The sequence below is a fragment of the Gouania willdenowi genome, chromosome 5 (genome assembly GCF_900634775.1).
Source record: "Gouania willdenowi chromosome 5, fGouWil2.1, whole genome shotgun sequence".
NCBI lineage: Eukaryota > Metazoa > Chordata > Actinopteri > Blenniiformes > Gobiesocidae > Gouania > Gouania willdenowi.
This window is the reverse complement of record NC_041048.1, coordinates 4457388-4473054: the sequence shown is the minus strand read 5'-3', so window position 1 is coordinate 4473054 and position 15667 is coordinate 4457388. Positions and strand designations below refer to the sequence as shown.

The following is a 15667-nucleotide window of genomic DNA, read 5'->3' as shown; positions in this document are numbered from 1 at the left end:
ACTAATCTGCTTCCCTTCATAATCTGATTGAATATGAGCATCACAACGCTTTGGTGGAACCTCGTCTGAATCTTCATTTTCCATAAAGTTACCGGTATGTATTATTATGTATATGTAATTATGGTAGTCAATTTCAAGGAATCATTGAGCAGCTAATGCAGGGTTTTGGAGGTTATCTGAAACTTTAGTTTGTTTTTTTTTACCATGCTTAGATGGACCACCTTAACGTAGACCTATGCAGGTTATATATTCCAACTTTGACAGAAACCGTATTTACTGTAGACAGTGGTTATGTTACAAAAGAAGCAAGAATTATTTTTTTAATCAAATTAAACAATTTGAGTATTTGATTTATCCTCCTTTATTTAAATCTGATCAGTAATCATTTGGATGAGAAGATTTTCCCATTATCTGCATGTAGAGTTAAATCATAGACTGTTACGTAGAGGGTGTCAAGTACGTATGAGATGAAATCGACCTTTTTTTCCTCTCATAAATAAAATATTTTAGTTATAATGTGTTCACACTATGAGCACATTATTATTTCTGACAGAGACTTTGTTGTAAACCTGTTTTTTTAAATGGTTACATTTTGTTTCCTGTAGGCTGGTGATTCTCAGAGGGATCCTGAGCCCTTGGGTGCTCCTCGTCTCCTTCCACGCTCGCTCCTCAACTCCTGGGAGCAGGAGGAGGGACAAGGTGCTCAGGGAGGCTTTCCCGCCTTCCTCTACCCTTCCTCCTCCGTCTCCGACTCTCTTCCTCTTTATCAAGAGTTCCTATTGGAGGAGCACAAGCTCCCTTCTCTGCTTTTCTTCACTCACCGACACCTCTGGGTGCTCAAGATGGACTTTAGAGAGTTAGCGGAGAAAGAGAGGACTATTATCAGCCTTCCTCCCTCCTCCTCCTCCTCTTCCTTGTCTGGGTGCAGACTAGTCCGAGTGCCTTTGGGCTCTGTGTTTTTACACCCTAAAGAGAAAGATGCTCAGGCGGGAGAGGGAAAAAACATCACATCGTGTCTCAGTTCACAACACAAACACAGGTAATGAGGCTGAAGCTAAACTCACAGATTTCTTTCTCAAACCTTGGAGAATATATTGTTTTTTTTTACTAGTCTGTTTTGTGTTTAAACCACCAGAATGTGTCACAGTGCAGAGCTGCTCCTGGGAGGTCACAGGCTGCTGATTCTCTTCCCCCTGACTCAGGACAGGAGCTCCTTTCTCAAAGCGCTGAGTCAGCGTCGAGCTTCTCTGGAGGGGCTAAAAGTGGTTGCACTGCCTCGGCCCTGCAGACCGTGTCCAGACAGAGGTGAAAAACCTGAACTTTAAATGTTCAGCCTAAACATTCAGTTCTATGTCCTGTGTTTACAGTTGTTTTTGCTTTGCTGTCGTGTTTGTTTAGATTGCTGCAGATCCAGAGACATTTGCAGCTGCAGCAGGAACTTACAGTGCAACAGGTAGACAATATTTTATTTTGATGAAATCCTTTCTCTCTATGCATCTTCTGACATTGCATTTTCCAAATTTAGTTTTTGTGTAAGATTATTTAACTTACTCCAAGATCTGTTTCTTTGACTTTTTATTTATTCAGAACATTTTTCATTCAAAACAGTCATGGATGCATTGAGCAAGAATAATAACAAAAAATAAATAAAAACATATGTCTAGTCTAGGGCCCATTAAATTTAAGCAAAATTGGCTCCCAAATTTTCCTAAGTTCAATTGTAGTCTTGCTGTAATCTTTTCCATGGTGCATACGTTTATGATTCGGTGTTTCCATTGTGTTACACTGGGGGAGTTGTGGATTCATCCATGAAGCTATTGTCTTTTTTGCTACCAAGAGCATCACTCTCAGCAAGTAGCTGCAATCTCTATCAAACATATTCTCCAGCAGAATGACTAACACATAAAGAGCTAATGATGCTTATTTTAATTAAAATCAGGACTAAATTACATAAAACAAGAGTAATAATCAGAGACACAAACAGCTGCCAATCGCCAAATTTCCTCTTTTCCAGATATTGTTGGTTATGTAGATCATTGATCCTGATCATGGTGCTTTGATTATTAATTTCTAGTGTGTGGCTGTGCTGTGGTATAATGAAAACACTTTGGTCTTTCCCTCAGCTCGAACACGTTGAATGTTCAGATGGAAGTGAACCAGCCACCCTCCCATCTCACTTCCAGCCTCTCCCCTGGACTGAAGCTGTTGGCTGGGCTCTCAGCACTGCAGCTAATGTCCTTCTTCCACAGATACATAGCATCGGTAAGACATGCATGCGTTATAAATCACATCATTGTGATTTCAAACCTGGAGTGTGACTCATGTGACACGATGGTTTCACGAGACATTCAGTTTTTGCAAAATAAACATCCGTCATTGTTTTGCCACCAGATCACAAACATGATGAAAAAGGAATGTTTAAAAAAAAACAAAGAAGAAGAAGAAATTTCTGATATCAAAATAGGGTCACGACTCTAAAAAGGCCGGCAACCACTGATCTATGGGGTGTACATGAACTAAGACTTTAAGGGAGGTTTTTGCTATTTGACTAACTTTTAAATGTCCTGTGTCAGCTATTTTTTTGCCTACACGTTAATGCTGCTGATTTGTTATAATATAAAACTAGCAACGTATTAAAGATAAGGTGATTTATTCAGACGCAAAGAAATGAACAAACCACATATAGTCTGCAGAAAATAAAAGAAGATGATTGGGAAACGTATTGTGGGTTATCGCCTTCATCCAGATCTTTCTTTTTCTCCCTGGATCAGTCGGAGAAGGAGGAGGTGAAGCAGGTTCTCTGGCTCTCTGTGGTTCTCTACCAGTCACCTGAGGCTGAACTGGCCTGCTGTCTGCTGCTCTCCACCACCACCATTTACTTCCTGCTTGAGGACTCTGCAGTCACACTGGCTCATCACACAGGTAGGTAGTTGTTGGTTCACTGTATTGTGACCTGAGCAAAACCTCCACCAATCGCTAAATCTCGTCTTTTCCAGATGTTGGCAGTTATCCGGATCAGTGATCCTGATCATAGTACCATGATCATTCACACTCTGAAGGCTTATAAGAAATGTCTATCCCCATTAGTAACCAATCATAGAGTAGGTCCAAATATTTGGGGCACGCCCATCATTTAAAAAAAAAAGACCAAAATGGCGACTCTCCATAGTTTATACCCCAAGGTATAAAATTGTTCTAAAAAGTCCTTTTAATGTGTGTTTTTTAATAAAAAAGGTGCACATATTTTAAACACATTTTTGTTATATACATTTCCACTACAAGTACCCTATAAAAGCACATTCTGTTCGTAGGGCATAAAGTAATAGATAATAGAACTTAAAATTTTCCCATCTCATTTTTTTTCTTATCTCTTTACTTTTTTGATAACTTTAGTGTTGGATGTCTCAGACTCTCCAGACGTGTCTTTGTGCTGCTGTCTGTCCATGGGACTGTGCGATCTGCTGTCTGTCAACGTGGGACTGTTTGATCAGTATTTCAGAGTTGTAGGTCAGTGAAGAACTTTTCCGTTTAAAGCAGGATTTGTCGGCCTGTTTTTCTCACTCAGCTGTAATCCTGCAGGTCACTCTCCCGACCACATCGTGTGCTGCCTCAGCAGGGACAGTTATGGGACCGGCGTCTTCCTGCAGGAGCTGATGTCGGCACTGAGTCTGCAGCAGCAGCTTCCTCCTCCAGAGCCGTCAGAGCAGGACTTCTACTCCCAGTTTACCAGCACCAGCACAGGTGAACACGTGCACATTCACCAACAAGGCATGCAGGGTTCTCACCAGGAATATTTCACAGCGTAGGGCAGGGGTGTCGAAGTCATTTTAGTTCAGGGCCAAATAAGGACCAGTTTTAACTCAAGTGGGCTGCAGATCTTAGGTTGGGGAAAAAAGCGCAATTTTAACCCCATAGTTTTCAGTATCAGTCCCTGCCAGATCTTCACTTCAAAAATGATTTATTTTATAACCAATTTTTGTGTAATTTAAAGGAAATTTGTGGAATTTTTGTGAGAAATTGCCTTCTGAAAATTGACTTCTTTTTACAATTTTCAATTACAAATGACTGCATTCATGTGATATAACCAAAGGAAAATTGCAAGCCCCTAAAAATATTGTTGAGTTTCATTATATTTGCGATATCTACAACTACATTATTTGGTATTTTACCCAATAATTCATGTTTTCTGTCATCTTTACTGTCTCTTGTGGGCTGAATTGATGATGAATGTAGTTAGAGAGTTACTCATGCTTGGTATAGGTCCTCCACTAATAAATCCTCACACACACAGTATAGACAAGAAATAACATTTTATTCAAATGACTGATTCGAAGACACGCATTTCAAATTTAAATGAGGTATTAAATGGGGCCCGCAGTAATATTGGGACTGTTATGGTTCTAAACATGATGAGCAGCTTCATGTTTTGCTACACGCAACGTCTGGTTGAAGCTCACTGTTTATATTGGACGGTGATTATGGGTTACAAAGTAGAGAATGCATACAGGCAACATTGGGGGCAGCTCAGTAGCTGGAGTGGTCCTTGGGGTCCTCGGGTGAAGACGGGGGCATCCGAGCAAATCGCCTGTATTAAATAGCGGTGCGGATGATGTATGTGTTTTTTGGTTATGCAGATTAAAAAGAGAATTAAAACAACCACTGCACGCCTGGGAGTCCCTTTTGTGTCTAAGTGTGCAACAATTATTACATTGGTATCGTTTAAAAAAGGAAAAAACAACAGAAAAGCCCCTGCGCTGGTTGAAACACAGTGTACAGAATCAAAATCACACTCTAGGGGTCCCCTATGCACAACAGTGCTGGGGAGAACCCTGGCATGTAAAATGTGTCCTCAGAAACCTAATTGAACTAAATCTGTTCATAAAAGTCAATCAACTATTTATTTGTACCGTCATCAGTGTCTTTTGATGACCTGTTGGTCCATCTCCTGCTGCAGGGAAGATGCAGAACTACGAACTGGTCCACAGCAGCAAGGTGAAGTTTATCTACCCCAGTGAGGAGGAGATGGGAGACCTGACCTTCATTGTGGCAGAGAGGAAGACTCCGGCCACAGTGGCGGCGTCGTCCAGCTCGAGCTCCTTTAACGTCCTGCTGTACCTCCTGGTCTTCCAAGTGAGAACTTTCCCTGAATTCCAGCAAATTCAGCTTTTAAATTTATCAATCGAAATGCATCGATTTCTGTTGTATTGGGTTAAGTTCTAAAAGGATATCTAAAAATGGAAGATATTAAAAGGTAAAAGGTAAAAATAGCTCATTTTACTTTTTCTATCATATTTTTTTATTGATTTATTTTTGCTACCAATATTTTTTTCTTTTTTAATACATTGCAACCCCCAAAATAGAGGTGCCAGGGACTGGGGGCCCCACTGTACCTGAAGGTGGTTGAACACAGACATGAACATTGAAGAACAGTCATGTGGAGACAGGGCCATCTATAAGGGGGAATGAAGGGGAGAGATTTTTGGGGTCCATCCATAAAGTCATAAGTCTATTGTTCTATGAATCTGTGATAACCTTATTTATTTATTTATCTGAATAATATCCACTATTATCCAGGAAGATTATTAATATTTGTATATAACCATCTTAAAGATGTAAATCATTGTTTTAATCAGAAATAAAATGGGTTAAAAATGACAAAAAAATGGTGGAAAGGGTGGTGAAATGGGATTTTAAAAACCACAGAAATTGGTTAAAATTTGCTAAATTGAGTGGCCAAAAACTGAAAATATGGCAAGTTTGGTGTAGTTGCTGAAAATTTGTAAAAACAAGCAAAAATGGGCTCAAATTGTTCAAAAAAGTTTCTTGAAGGACTCTGGCAACCCCCTTCCCAGTGTCTCGTGACCCCAAATGGGGTCCTGACCCCAAGGTTGAGAACACCTGGCTTAGAGGTTAGACATAAGTAGATTAATTACATGCTGTGTACATGACTATAAACACTATAAACATCTTGTATTTAAATAATGACAGTAGGTCGTCTATAACTGTTTTTTTTCTTTTATGATGAAAGTGTTTTTTTTTACTGTTTCTTTCTTTAGGTTCAGATTCCCAGCTGCCAACAGAGTCAGTCCTCCTCCTCTGGTTCTGCTACGTCTCCTGTTCTCCAGCCGAGGACTCTGATCCTGACCAGCACCGACGTGTTCCTGCTGGACGAGGACTACGTCAGCTACCCACTGCCCGACTTCGCCAAAGAGCCTCCATCCAGGTTAGTCCCCCCACACAACTAGTTACACAGGTAGGTAATAACTAACGCCCTCTGTTATACTCATTGTGGGAGGATCAATGAAAACTGACTGTAGTGACGTACCAGGGCAAATAAGGAGCTTTTATTTTGAAGGGAATTTATTTCCTTAATACAATGATTGCCAACCGTTTTCTTGTCGTGTCCCTATTTTAATGTCACGCATCTTATGTTCTAATTGAAAAACATATATTTCTGTGATATTATGTATTTTTTTCTATTTGTGCAAAATAGATTTTTTCATCAGTAAATTTAAAATTTTATTTTATTTCCAGGCGACCCCACATGAGTTCACAACCCAAAGGTTGTAACAGAATGCTGTTCTATTGCACACGCACATTCCTTCTCTAACTACTGATAAGATGGGCAGAAGAATAGTTTATTTTGAACATTTTGCGTTTGATTTATTATGAGTTTAAGTTCCATCCCATCCATCCATTTTCAGACCCGCTTTGTCTTATTTGAGGGTCGCAGGGGTCTGCCGGTGCCTATCTCCGGTTCACACTGGGCGCTAGTCGGGGGTACACCCTGCACACAGTGCCAGTCCATTACAGGGCAACACACAGTGACAAACAACCACTCACACACACATTCACTCCTACGGGCAATTTTAGAGACTCCAGTCAACCTAACAGTCATGTTTTTGGATTGTGGGAGGAAGCCGGAGGACCCAGAGGAAACCCACACAGCACGGGGAGAACATGCAAACTCCACACAGAAAGGACCCAAGTGTCCACCCCAGGGCTGGAACCCAGGACCTTCTTGTTGTGAGGCGGACATGCTAACCACTAAGCCAATGGTTTTGTTAAATGAGTGTAAAAGCCTCTTTTGAGCTTTTGAAAGTCATTTATTTTGTCTCACTTCCATCATGCATTCATCAATAATAAATATCTGATCAAAGCACCTTAAGTCAATCCGTGTACCCTTCGTTCTTTGGTTATTCCGTTTTCAAACCAAATCAAAATAACAAATTAACAGTGTGGTTATTTTGTTTTACTGACTTAAAACTAAAACAGAAATACAGAAAAAACTAAATCAGATAAGCAGCGTTTCTTAGTTTTAAAATTAAATCTTGCTCCATTTGTGATATATTTGGATATTATTTAGATCGTAACACCACAAAACAAAACATAAACGTGAGCAGCTTTTTACAAGCCAAAACATCCACAGACTGAATGAAAACAGGAGCAGGACCAGAAAACTGCTGAAATAAAACATAAACAGTCCTATTGTGTGCAGAGACCTCGTCCAGAACCTGTGGAGTGAAAGCAGGTGCAGCAGACTTAAGTTCTCGCTCTGATTTCCCTATAAATGTTCAAATATCACACTTTTCTTTTTTTTTTTTTTAAACAGAAAAAAACTGCTTATCTGGTTTTTGATATTTCTGTTTTTCTGTTTTAGTTTTAAGTCAGTAAAACAAAATAACCACAATGTTTATTTGTTATTTTGATTTGGTTTTAAAACAGAATAACCAAAGAACAAAGGGTTCATAGATTTTAGTCTTTAGTCAGTTGTCAAGTTCTTTGACTATTTTACGTTCCTTTTCTCTCCTAAAGAGAACGTTTCCAGCTGCGTGAGGCTCGGAGGATTCGGGACCTGGATCGGGTCCTGCTGGGCTACCAGACGTACCCCCAGGCTCTGACGCTGGTCTTTGACGACCTGCCCGGCCCGGACCTCCTCTGCCACCTCACCATGGACCACTTCAGCGGGGAGGAAGCTCCGCCCAGAGTAGGCGGGGCCAGCAGGGGTGCTGAGGGCGAGGTCCAATGGTGTGTCTTTGTCCCGGGAGCAGAAAGCAGAGAGCGTCTAATTTCACTCCTGGCTCGCCAGTGGGAGGCGCTGTGCAGCCGAGAGCTTCCTGTAGAACTCACCGGCTGATTGGTGGAGCCACGCTTTGGTTTGACCTGCAGGTGATTCAGGTTTCCACCGGTTCAAAGGACACGGTACGCTTCAAAGAGAGTAGATCAAAGGAATGTGATGAATGTTACGTCAGGCGGAGAATGAAGGGATTTTCTGCTCACGAGGGTTTGCTGAGGGAAGGAATAAACAGAGCGACACGTAAACTCCTAATGTAACGCTGGAAGGTTTGGTTTGGAGCCGAAACGTAGAAAAACGAAGATTATCAAAGGTTTTTGATAAAATGAGGAAATTAACAGTAACACAAACAAAGAAACTAAAGAGACACAAACTGAACAAAGGGAGGAAAGATGCAGTGGGAACTTTTAAACCACTACAATACAAAAAAGTGAAAATAAAACTATAACAAGACTACCAGCCCAAATAAAGCCAGGCGCTTTTATTCTGAAAAGCAGTAGTTTAAATAATCCTAACTTTTACTTTGACATCATTGTGGTCCTACTATTAAATTTAGTTTTTCATTATTCAAGCTTTAACATTCAAGATCACTCACGGTTTGAATTAAATTAACTTTTTTTATTTATTTTATCAGTTTATCTCAGTGTTTTGTTTGTTTTTAGCTCCTTGTTTATATTGTTTACAGAGTTGGTGCTACTCACGTATGGAGGTTTATTTGACTTTTTATTGATTAATTAAAGACGATGCTTTTTTTTATTGAAGTCATCTTTTTGTATTCGGGCCACATTATGGGTCGTACATTTATGTCTTTATTATTCAATCAAAAAATAAAACATTTAAAAAAAAAAATGTTTTCAATCAAAGAAAAAAGTGTGAAAACTTTTTTTAATTGAAAAGGTTTTTTTTTTTATTATGGAATAATAAAGACACAAATCCTCTACGGTACAATTACAGTTTCTAAAATCCTCCAATTTCCCACAATTAATATAATGAGTTATAATATACACATTATTTCTATATGGAAGTAACTAGGACACAATAATGTTAATTTATAATTTTTTTGTAAATGAAACTTTTTTTTTTTTTTCGCCAATTCCAACAACTTGCCTCAAACCAAATATGAATTTATGTTTTAATGAAAAAACCAACATTACTTAATACCTAATCATATATGGATTCAGCAGAACAAAATGTAGTTTTAGGGTGAACTTAAACTTTAAATGTTGTTTTTGATGCACTGCTGAGGGGTCAGACTTAAAGCTCCTGATTGGATAAACATTTGAGGACACCATTAACAGGTGGGAAAGCTTTTATTCTCGTCGACATCGCTTTCATCACTCTTTGAATCATCTGTGGCATTTCCTTCAGAAGCTGAGTCATCATCTCAGACCCTCAGTTTCTATTGGTCGAACTGAAGTCATCATGTTGTTTGCCATTGTGAGCATGTAGATAAAGAGTTTTGTTTACCGCTGCTGCATGCTGGGATATAAAGTGACATGATAGCGAATTTTAATCACCAGCACAACATAAATCTGTGGAACTAAAGCATCATCTGGGAAAAGTTTAGGGCTGGAGTTAAAATGGCTACAATAGCAGAGCTGGGAATTTTTCATGTTGCAATTTGGGAACATGACGAGCAGCTTCATGTGCCGCTACACGCTACGTCTGGTTGAAACATGGTTTATATTGCTTAGTGATTACGGTTACCAAGCGGAGGATACACACAGGCAACAACAGGGGCAGCTAAGTTGCTGCAGGGGTCCTCGTGCACCCCAGATGAAGAAGGGAGCATCCGAGCAAATCGCCTGTATTAAATAGATGATACGACTGTCAGATTAAAAAGAGAATTAAAACAACACAGGCATGCCTGAAAGTACCCGACGGTACCGATTTAAAAAAGATAAAACCACAGAAAAGCCCCCCATAATGGTTAAAACAGAGCGTAGGAGACGACATCACACCGTAGGGTAGCAGAATTACAATGTAAGGGGCCCCTACGTGCAACAGCGCTGGCGAGAACCCTAGTGATGATGCTAAGCAACACCAGCTTCATCGTTTGAACTACATGTGCAAATATATGTGAAATTACCACAATAAATAATCACTAAACATGCGGAAAAACAGCTAAGCAATAACATTTTTTAAGTTTTTCTACATTGCGCTTGTCAATATAGCTGCAGCCACTAGAGGGCAGTAGCACACACACAGACGCGTACTCAAAACCATTCTGACATGGAACGCTACCTGAAGTCAGAGCTCCTATTTGGTAAAGTCTAGAAATAAATCTATAAATCTAATATTAACGCGGTCAGCCACGTCTGAGATATTTCCACGTGCTGCCGTTGAACTCGGAGATCGGAATTTTCAACTGGGAAATGCCAAGTTCCAAGATGCCTTGAGCGCAACATTGTGTTTCTCAGTCGGCTCGCTTCTTGGTTGGCTACATTCCATCATCTCATGAGTCGGGTGGTCGTCGGCTTACCCCACACACGAGGAGATTTGGTCGTAAATATTAAACTTGTTCAATATTTACGATTGATGACTCATTTGAGAACTGATTATAAGGGAAAAATTCACTCTGAACACGCCTCACACCACAGGATTATTATAGGAGAATCATTTAGGGCCTGTACTACGGAGCTGGATTTATTCGGTGTATCCCTGTCTATGATGCTGGCTAACGTCTTGCGGGGCTAAATCACCATGGTAACTTTGGCTTAACACCTAACCTGGTTGGGAGTAGGTTAGGAAGTGGATAAGATCTGAGAACAAAAGTCCCACCTCCTGACCAATCAGTTCTCTTGGAAAATGACCTGCCTATTTTTTTTAGAAGATCCTGGTTGGTGCAGATCTATTCTGCCGTTTTCCATCCTTGGTTGAGAAGGTGGAAAATCGTTTCCTCAGACTGAAGCATACTGACACCTTCACTCACACCTTTCTTTTGGGGTCAGATCTCCTGTAATGAATCCAACTTGTTTCGCAGACTGACGGTGTTGTTGACAGCAGGGGGCGCTACAGATCCTACAAGAGCAGAACCCTAGAACTTTCTTCTTTTGAGGAAACCTTGGAATCTGCGTTGTTGCTCCGTGTTCCCACCGCCTTCAGATAAAAGGAAGGAATCGTTTTTATCTCGGTGATAAACACGTTTATCTCAGCATTGAAGCTGATGACCTAAAAACAGACGAGTATCATTCTCTGACCCTCCAAAGCTCAAAGTTTGTCACTTAAATTATTTAAATATGAAAAAAATAAACTGTTTAAGTATTTTCCTTTGATCAAAAATGGCGTCCACACTCAGGTTTTTTTTAGAAAAAATCTTCCTTTTAAATGGCTTTACAGGGTTACACAGCTTTTATGATCTTTTTAAAATCATGCTTTACTCAACAATTTATTTCTTGTATTTGTAAGTGTTGAAGCAGTATTATGAAAGGTTTTTTATTAATGGAATTATCATGTAATTGTTACTTAAGACGAGCCTCGTGAGCAATGAAACATGTCGTGATAACGTTTATTTTTCAAAGACTGAGTTTTTTGGTTGTTTTTGTACATTGTTGAGCTCGTCTGCCTGTGTTCACTGTTTGTTACATATTGTGTTCTCTAATGGGGGAATTCCACTGAATTAAAGTGAACAAGAAACCAAAAATCATTGTCTTTAGCAGTTTTTATTAAGATATTCCTGGATGTTGATAAGTTTGAGTTAAAGCAGATTGTGCGAGTGACTAAAGTGCTTCGTCATGTTTTCCTCGTTATCAGAATTTCTGCTTGGGATCCGCCCGATTTCTGCTGAATTCTGACTTTTCTTATTATTCTCCAGGTTGAGGTCGAAGTGTGGCTGTCAGAGGTCACATGGTCCGTTCTGCTGATCAAACACTTCCTGGTACAGTTTTCTTTTGATTATGTGTCCTGAAAGGAGGAAACCACTCGCTCTTCACTATGAGCAGAGCAACCAGACAGGAAGTTGAACAAGTTGAAAGGTGACGGTGTGTTTGGTGCCGATGATGAACTACAAAGTCATCAAAACGTCAAGTGATTTACGTCAGGAGATGGTGTCAAGACTCTTTAATTTAGACATGGGCAACCGGGGGCCCCTGGGCTCATTTATTTTTATGTGGCCCCAAAAGTTTATAACTGAATTGACTCCAAAAACACACACAATAGCAGAAAATTTTAAAAAAGGACAATAAAAATAAACAAAATAAAAGCAAATGTACACAAAATTACTTCAAAAACATACACAATTTCTCCAAAAACACTTAAGATAACTACAAGTATCCACAAAAATAACAGAAAAATGCTCAAAATGACAATAATGACTCAAACAACAAAAATATATGCAAAAATAGACAAAAAAATACAGAAAATGACAATAAAAATAAACAAAACAGCAATCACAAAATTACTTAAACATATTAAATTACAGAAATTGCATAAAGGGACAACAAACATACACATTTTCTCCAAAATTACTTAAAAAAAACCAAAAATGACTCCAAAACAAAAAATATATATCAAAGATGTCAACAAAAATAGACAAAATGACAGAAAAATACCAAAAAAAGACAATAAAAGCAAACAACGGCAGCAAACATAAATAAAATTACTCAAAAAAAAAAAAATATATATATATATATATATATATATATATAAAATGACAGAAATTGCATAAATGGACCAAAAACTTTAGTTTATTCACATAACCCCGGTTCTCTTTCATAGTATTTTGTTCCATGTCTCACCAGACCACAGTGAGACATGGACCAAAATATTATAAAATTATTCACATAACCCCGGTTCTCTGATTAATCTCAGTGAGATGTCTCACTATGGACTGGTGACCATAGTGAGGCAGTGAGAGAACATACACATTTTCTTCAAAAACACGAGTATCTACAAAAATAACAGAAAAATGCATGAAACGACAACAATAATTACTCAAAAGACAAAAAATATATACAAAATGTCAAGAATAAACAAAATTAATCCAAAAACACACAAAATCAGAACAAAAACAAACCTTTAGTTGTTTCCTGTATTAATGCTCAGATTGGTTGTTATCCTGAATGCTGACATGAATGTTGATAACGTGGCCCTCGCATCAGATGCAATGACATATTTTTTAGCCCCTGCTGCATGTGATAAAAGTTCAATCTCTGCTTTAGTTTGACCTCATGTCCCACATTCTCACAGTGTTCCAGTTCATATCTTACATAATTAAATGATAAGGCTCACCACCACTGTTTAAAAACTTGATAAAACCTGAATTTTGTTCTCAAATTTTTTTGGTTTTAAATCCAAACATTATATATATATATATAAAAGCTAAAAGTCTAAAGTAGTATTCTCGTCAGACTCCAACTTTTTACCGAATGCTGTTTTTTAAATCGTTGCAAAAATATAACAGCTTGTGTTTATCTTTCTAAAGCAGCTCGTGACACAAAGTTGGGCATATTGTGGAAAACGCTGACTGAGCAGCCAGATAACAATGAAACAGGATAAAAAAGGTCATCTCTGCTAAATGTTTCTGGACATTGTTGGTTTGGTGCAGTGGGATTGGACTCTACAGTGACAAAAAAAACTGCTTGATTCATGAAAATCACGATTTTATAGTGATGGGAAGTATTTCTTTTGTCCTCGCGTCGTCTTTGTTATTATTCCTTCTCTTGTATTTTATCCTCCTCACGCATTCAGAGGAAAACTTTAGGTTTCAGCAGCACTTCTAAGGCCTTTTTACTCTTTGTGGTTTTTAGAAAGTGTGCGTAAAAAGATCCATGTTTAACGTTTTCATTTATAATTTAGGGAAACGGAATTAAAAACTTTAGAAATCCAAAAATGACAGTGTTGCTGGACATCTGTGGGATGAGGAAATGTGCAAACTAATTAAAAAGAAAAAAATTATATGTAAATTTATTTTTTTTGGCATAGTTTTGTCCAAGACATTTTTAAGTGACAGTAACGAGACTATGACTAATTAAATACATTTCATGTGAATGAAAACTATATCAAAATATTTTGATATTTTTGTTTACTAATTAAAACTACGTAATGTTCACATGTAATGAAATCCAATCAGAACTAACCTGATGACTAAATTTTGACTACAACTAAGTTGCATTTTAGTCAAAAGACTACGTCTAAAACTTAATCAAGTGTCTAAAAATGAGATAATGTGATTAAATAAAATCAGTTGTCAGGCTGGCCACGCCCCCTGTCGCCCGATGGTCTCTGGAGAAGAGGGTCAAAGCGATCAGCAGAAGCCTCTGAGGAAGACTGAACTTGCTGGAATTAAACCATCTATAAGTGGAGGAGTAAACTAAAGCACTCATTTTTTCACCTCTAATCTGTGGCTCACTTCCGATCACGCTGGTCCGTGTTTGTCCCCTGAACTAAAATTATATCAGCTTTTAAAAAGAAAACTACAAGTACGTTATGTTCAGTTGTAATGATATGAAACGTCTTCAGGGTTTATCTAAAGTGACAGATACGGTTTGAATCACTAATCTAAGTGTAAAGAAAGCTAAACAAAACTGATAAAAACAGCTTCTCTATTCATCTGTATCATTTTTATTATTGTTTAATTCTGATTGAACGTGTTATTTACCCAAATAAAGGCTGTGTTGTAAATGTCACTAACGTACTACTCATACTGAGTTTGACATCAAAATTAGTATTTAGTGCGTTCACATTGGATAGTATGAAAAAATTAAGCACGAGAAACAAACGGATGTTTCCTATATTGGGACGTTTTTTAAGTATGCACGGTGGGCACACTAGTCATACTCAACCGTCCCATGATGCATTGCAAGCAGAATGTTTAATGGTCCTGGGACCGGTGTCACGACTGAATTTACCTCATACTGAGATCGATTATGAGCATGCGCACTACTGGAAAATTAATTTTTGCTACTTCCGCTGTGATTTTTTGCTTCTTCCGCTGTGCTGAGCGAGTGACAATCTCAGTCAACAACTTGAGTAAAGTAATAGTGTCTCATGCAGCAATGTTAATACAAATAGGAATAATTTATTCTCCAAAGAAACATGATTACAATAAAACTCAATACGAAAAGGAGTAATTTATTTTACAAAAAAACATGATAATAATATACATTGCAATAAAAAAACAGTTAACTTAAAGCTAGGGTAGGTAATTTCTTCCAGATACACTAAGTTTTTGGTTGAAATTTTTTTTTTTTTTTTTTTAAAGGATTTTTTGGGCTCTAGTGGCCTTTATATGACAGTTGCTTGACAGGAAAGGGATCAGAGAGAGCAGGGAATGACATGCAGCAAAGGATCCCACGCCGGGAATCGAACCTGAACCGGCTGCAGGTGAGGAACTACAGCCTCCGTTTATGGGGCGGGCGCTCAACCCACTGAGCTAAACACCACCTTGAAATTTTCTTAATGTCCTGATAGGAATAAGGATCTTATGTGCTCTGAAAAAGGAACGAAGAAAATCTGTCAACTGTAGCAGCTGTAAACCTGTAATAACCTGTAATAACCGAACCGTTTTTTTTTTTTAAACCAATCACGTCTTCCTGTCTCCTTGCTCGTTCTCAACACCTCATGTGCACCAGCCCACACTCAAAGCACATCACC

The 15667-nt window shown here is 38.5% G+C and overlaps 1 protein-coding gene across 4 annotated transcripts in view; it reads left to right on the top strand.

The window, feature by feature from the left end:
* The window catches only part of nisch (nischarin), a 30854-nt gene extending 18233 nt beyond the window's left edge, over positions 1-12621 (top strand). Inside the window, exons 19-30 of one of the 4 annotated variants that reach the window (XR_003674103.1) lie at positions 89-94; positions 606-1039; positions 1136-1305; positions 1399-1453; positions 2124-2262; positions 2772-2922; positions 3394-3507; positions 3580-3741; positions 4955-5130; positions 6057-6223; positions 7816-8202; positions 11889-12621. Coding sequence is in view for 3 of the 4 variants with exons in the window: in XM_028447109.1 (XP_028302910.1) it covers positions 89-94; positions 606-1039; positions 1136-1305; positions 1399-1453; positions 2124-2262; positions 2772-2922; positions 3394-3507; positions 3580-3741; positions 4955-5130; positions 6057-6223; positions 7816-8137 (1896 nt within the window). In the remaining variant the exon portion in view is untranslated. Of the gene's footprint in view, positions 1-88; positions 95-605; positions 1040-1135; positions 1306-1398; positions 1454-2123; positions 2263-2771; positions 2923-3393; positions 3508-3579; positions 3742-4954; positions 5131-6056; positions 6224-7815; positions 11673-11888 lie in introns of those variants that run through there. The other 3 variants (XM_028447112.1, XM_028447109.1, XM_028447111.1) reach the window with 3 other exon arrangements.
* The last annotated feature ends 3046 nt before the right edge of the window (positions 12622-15667 follow it).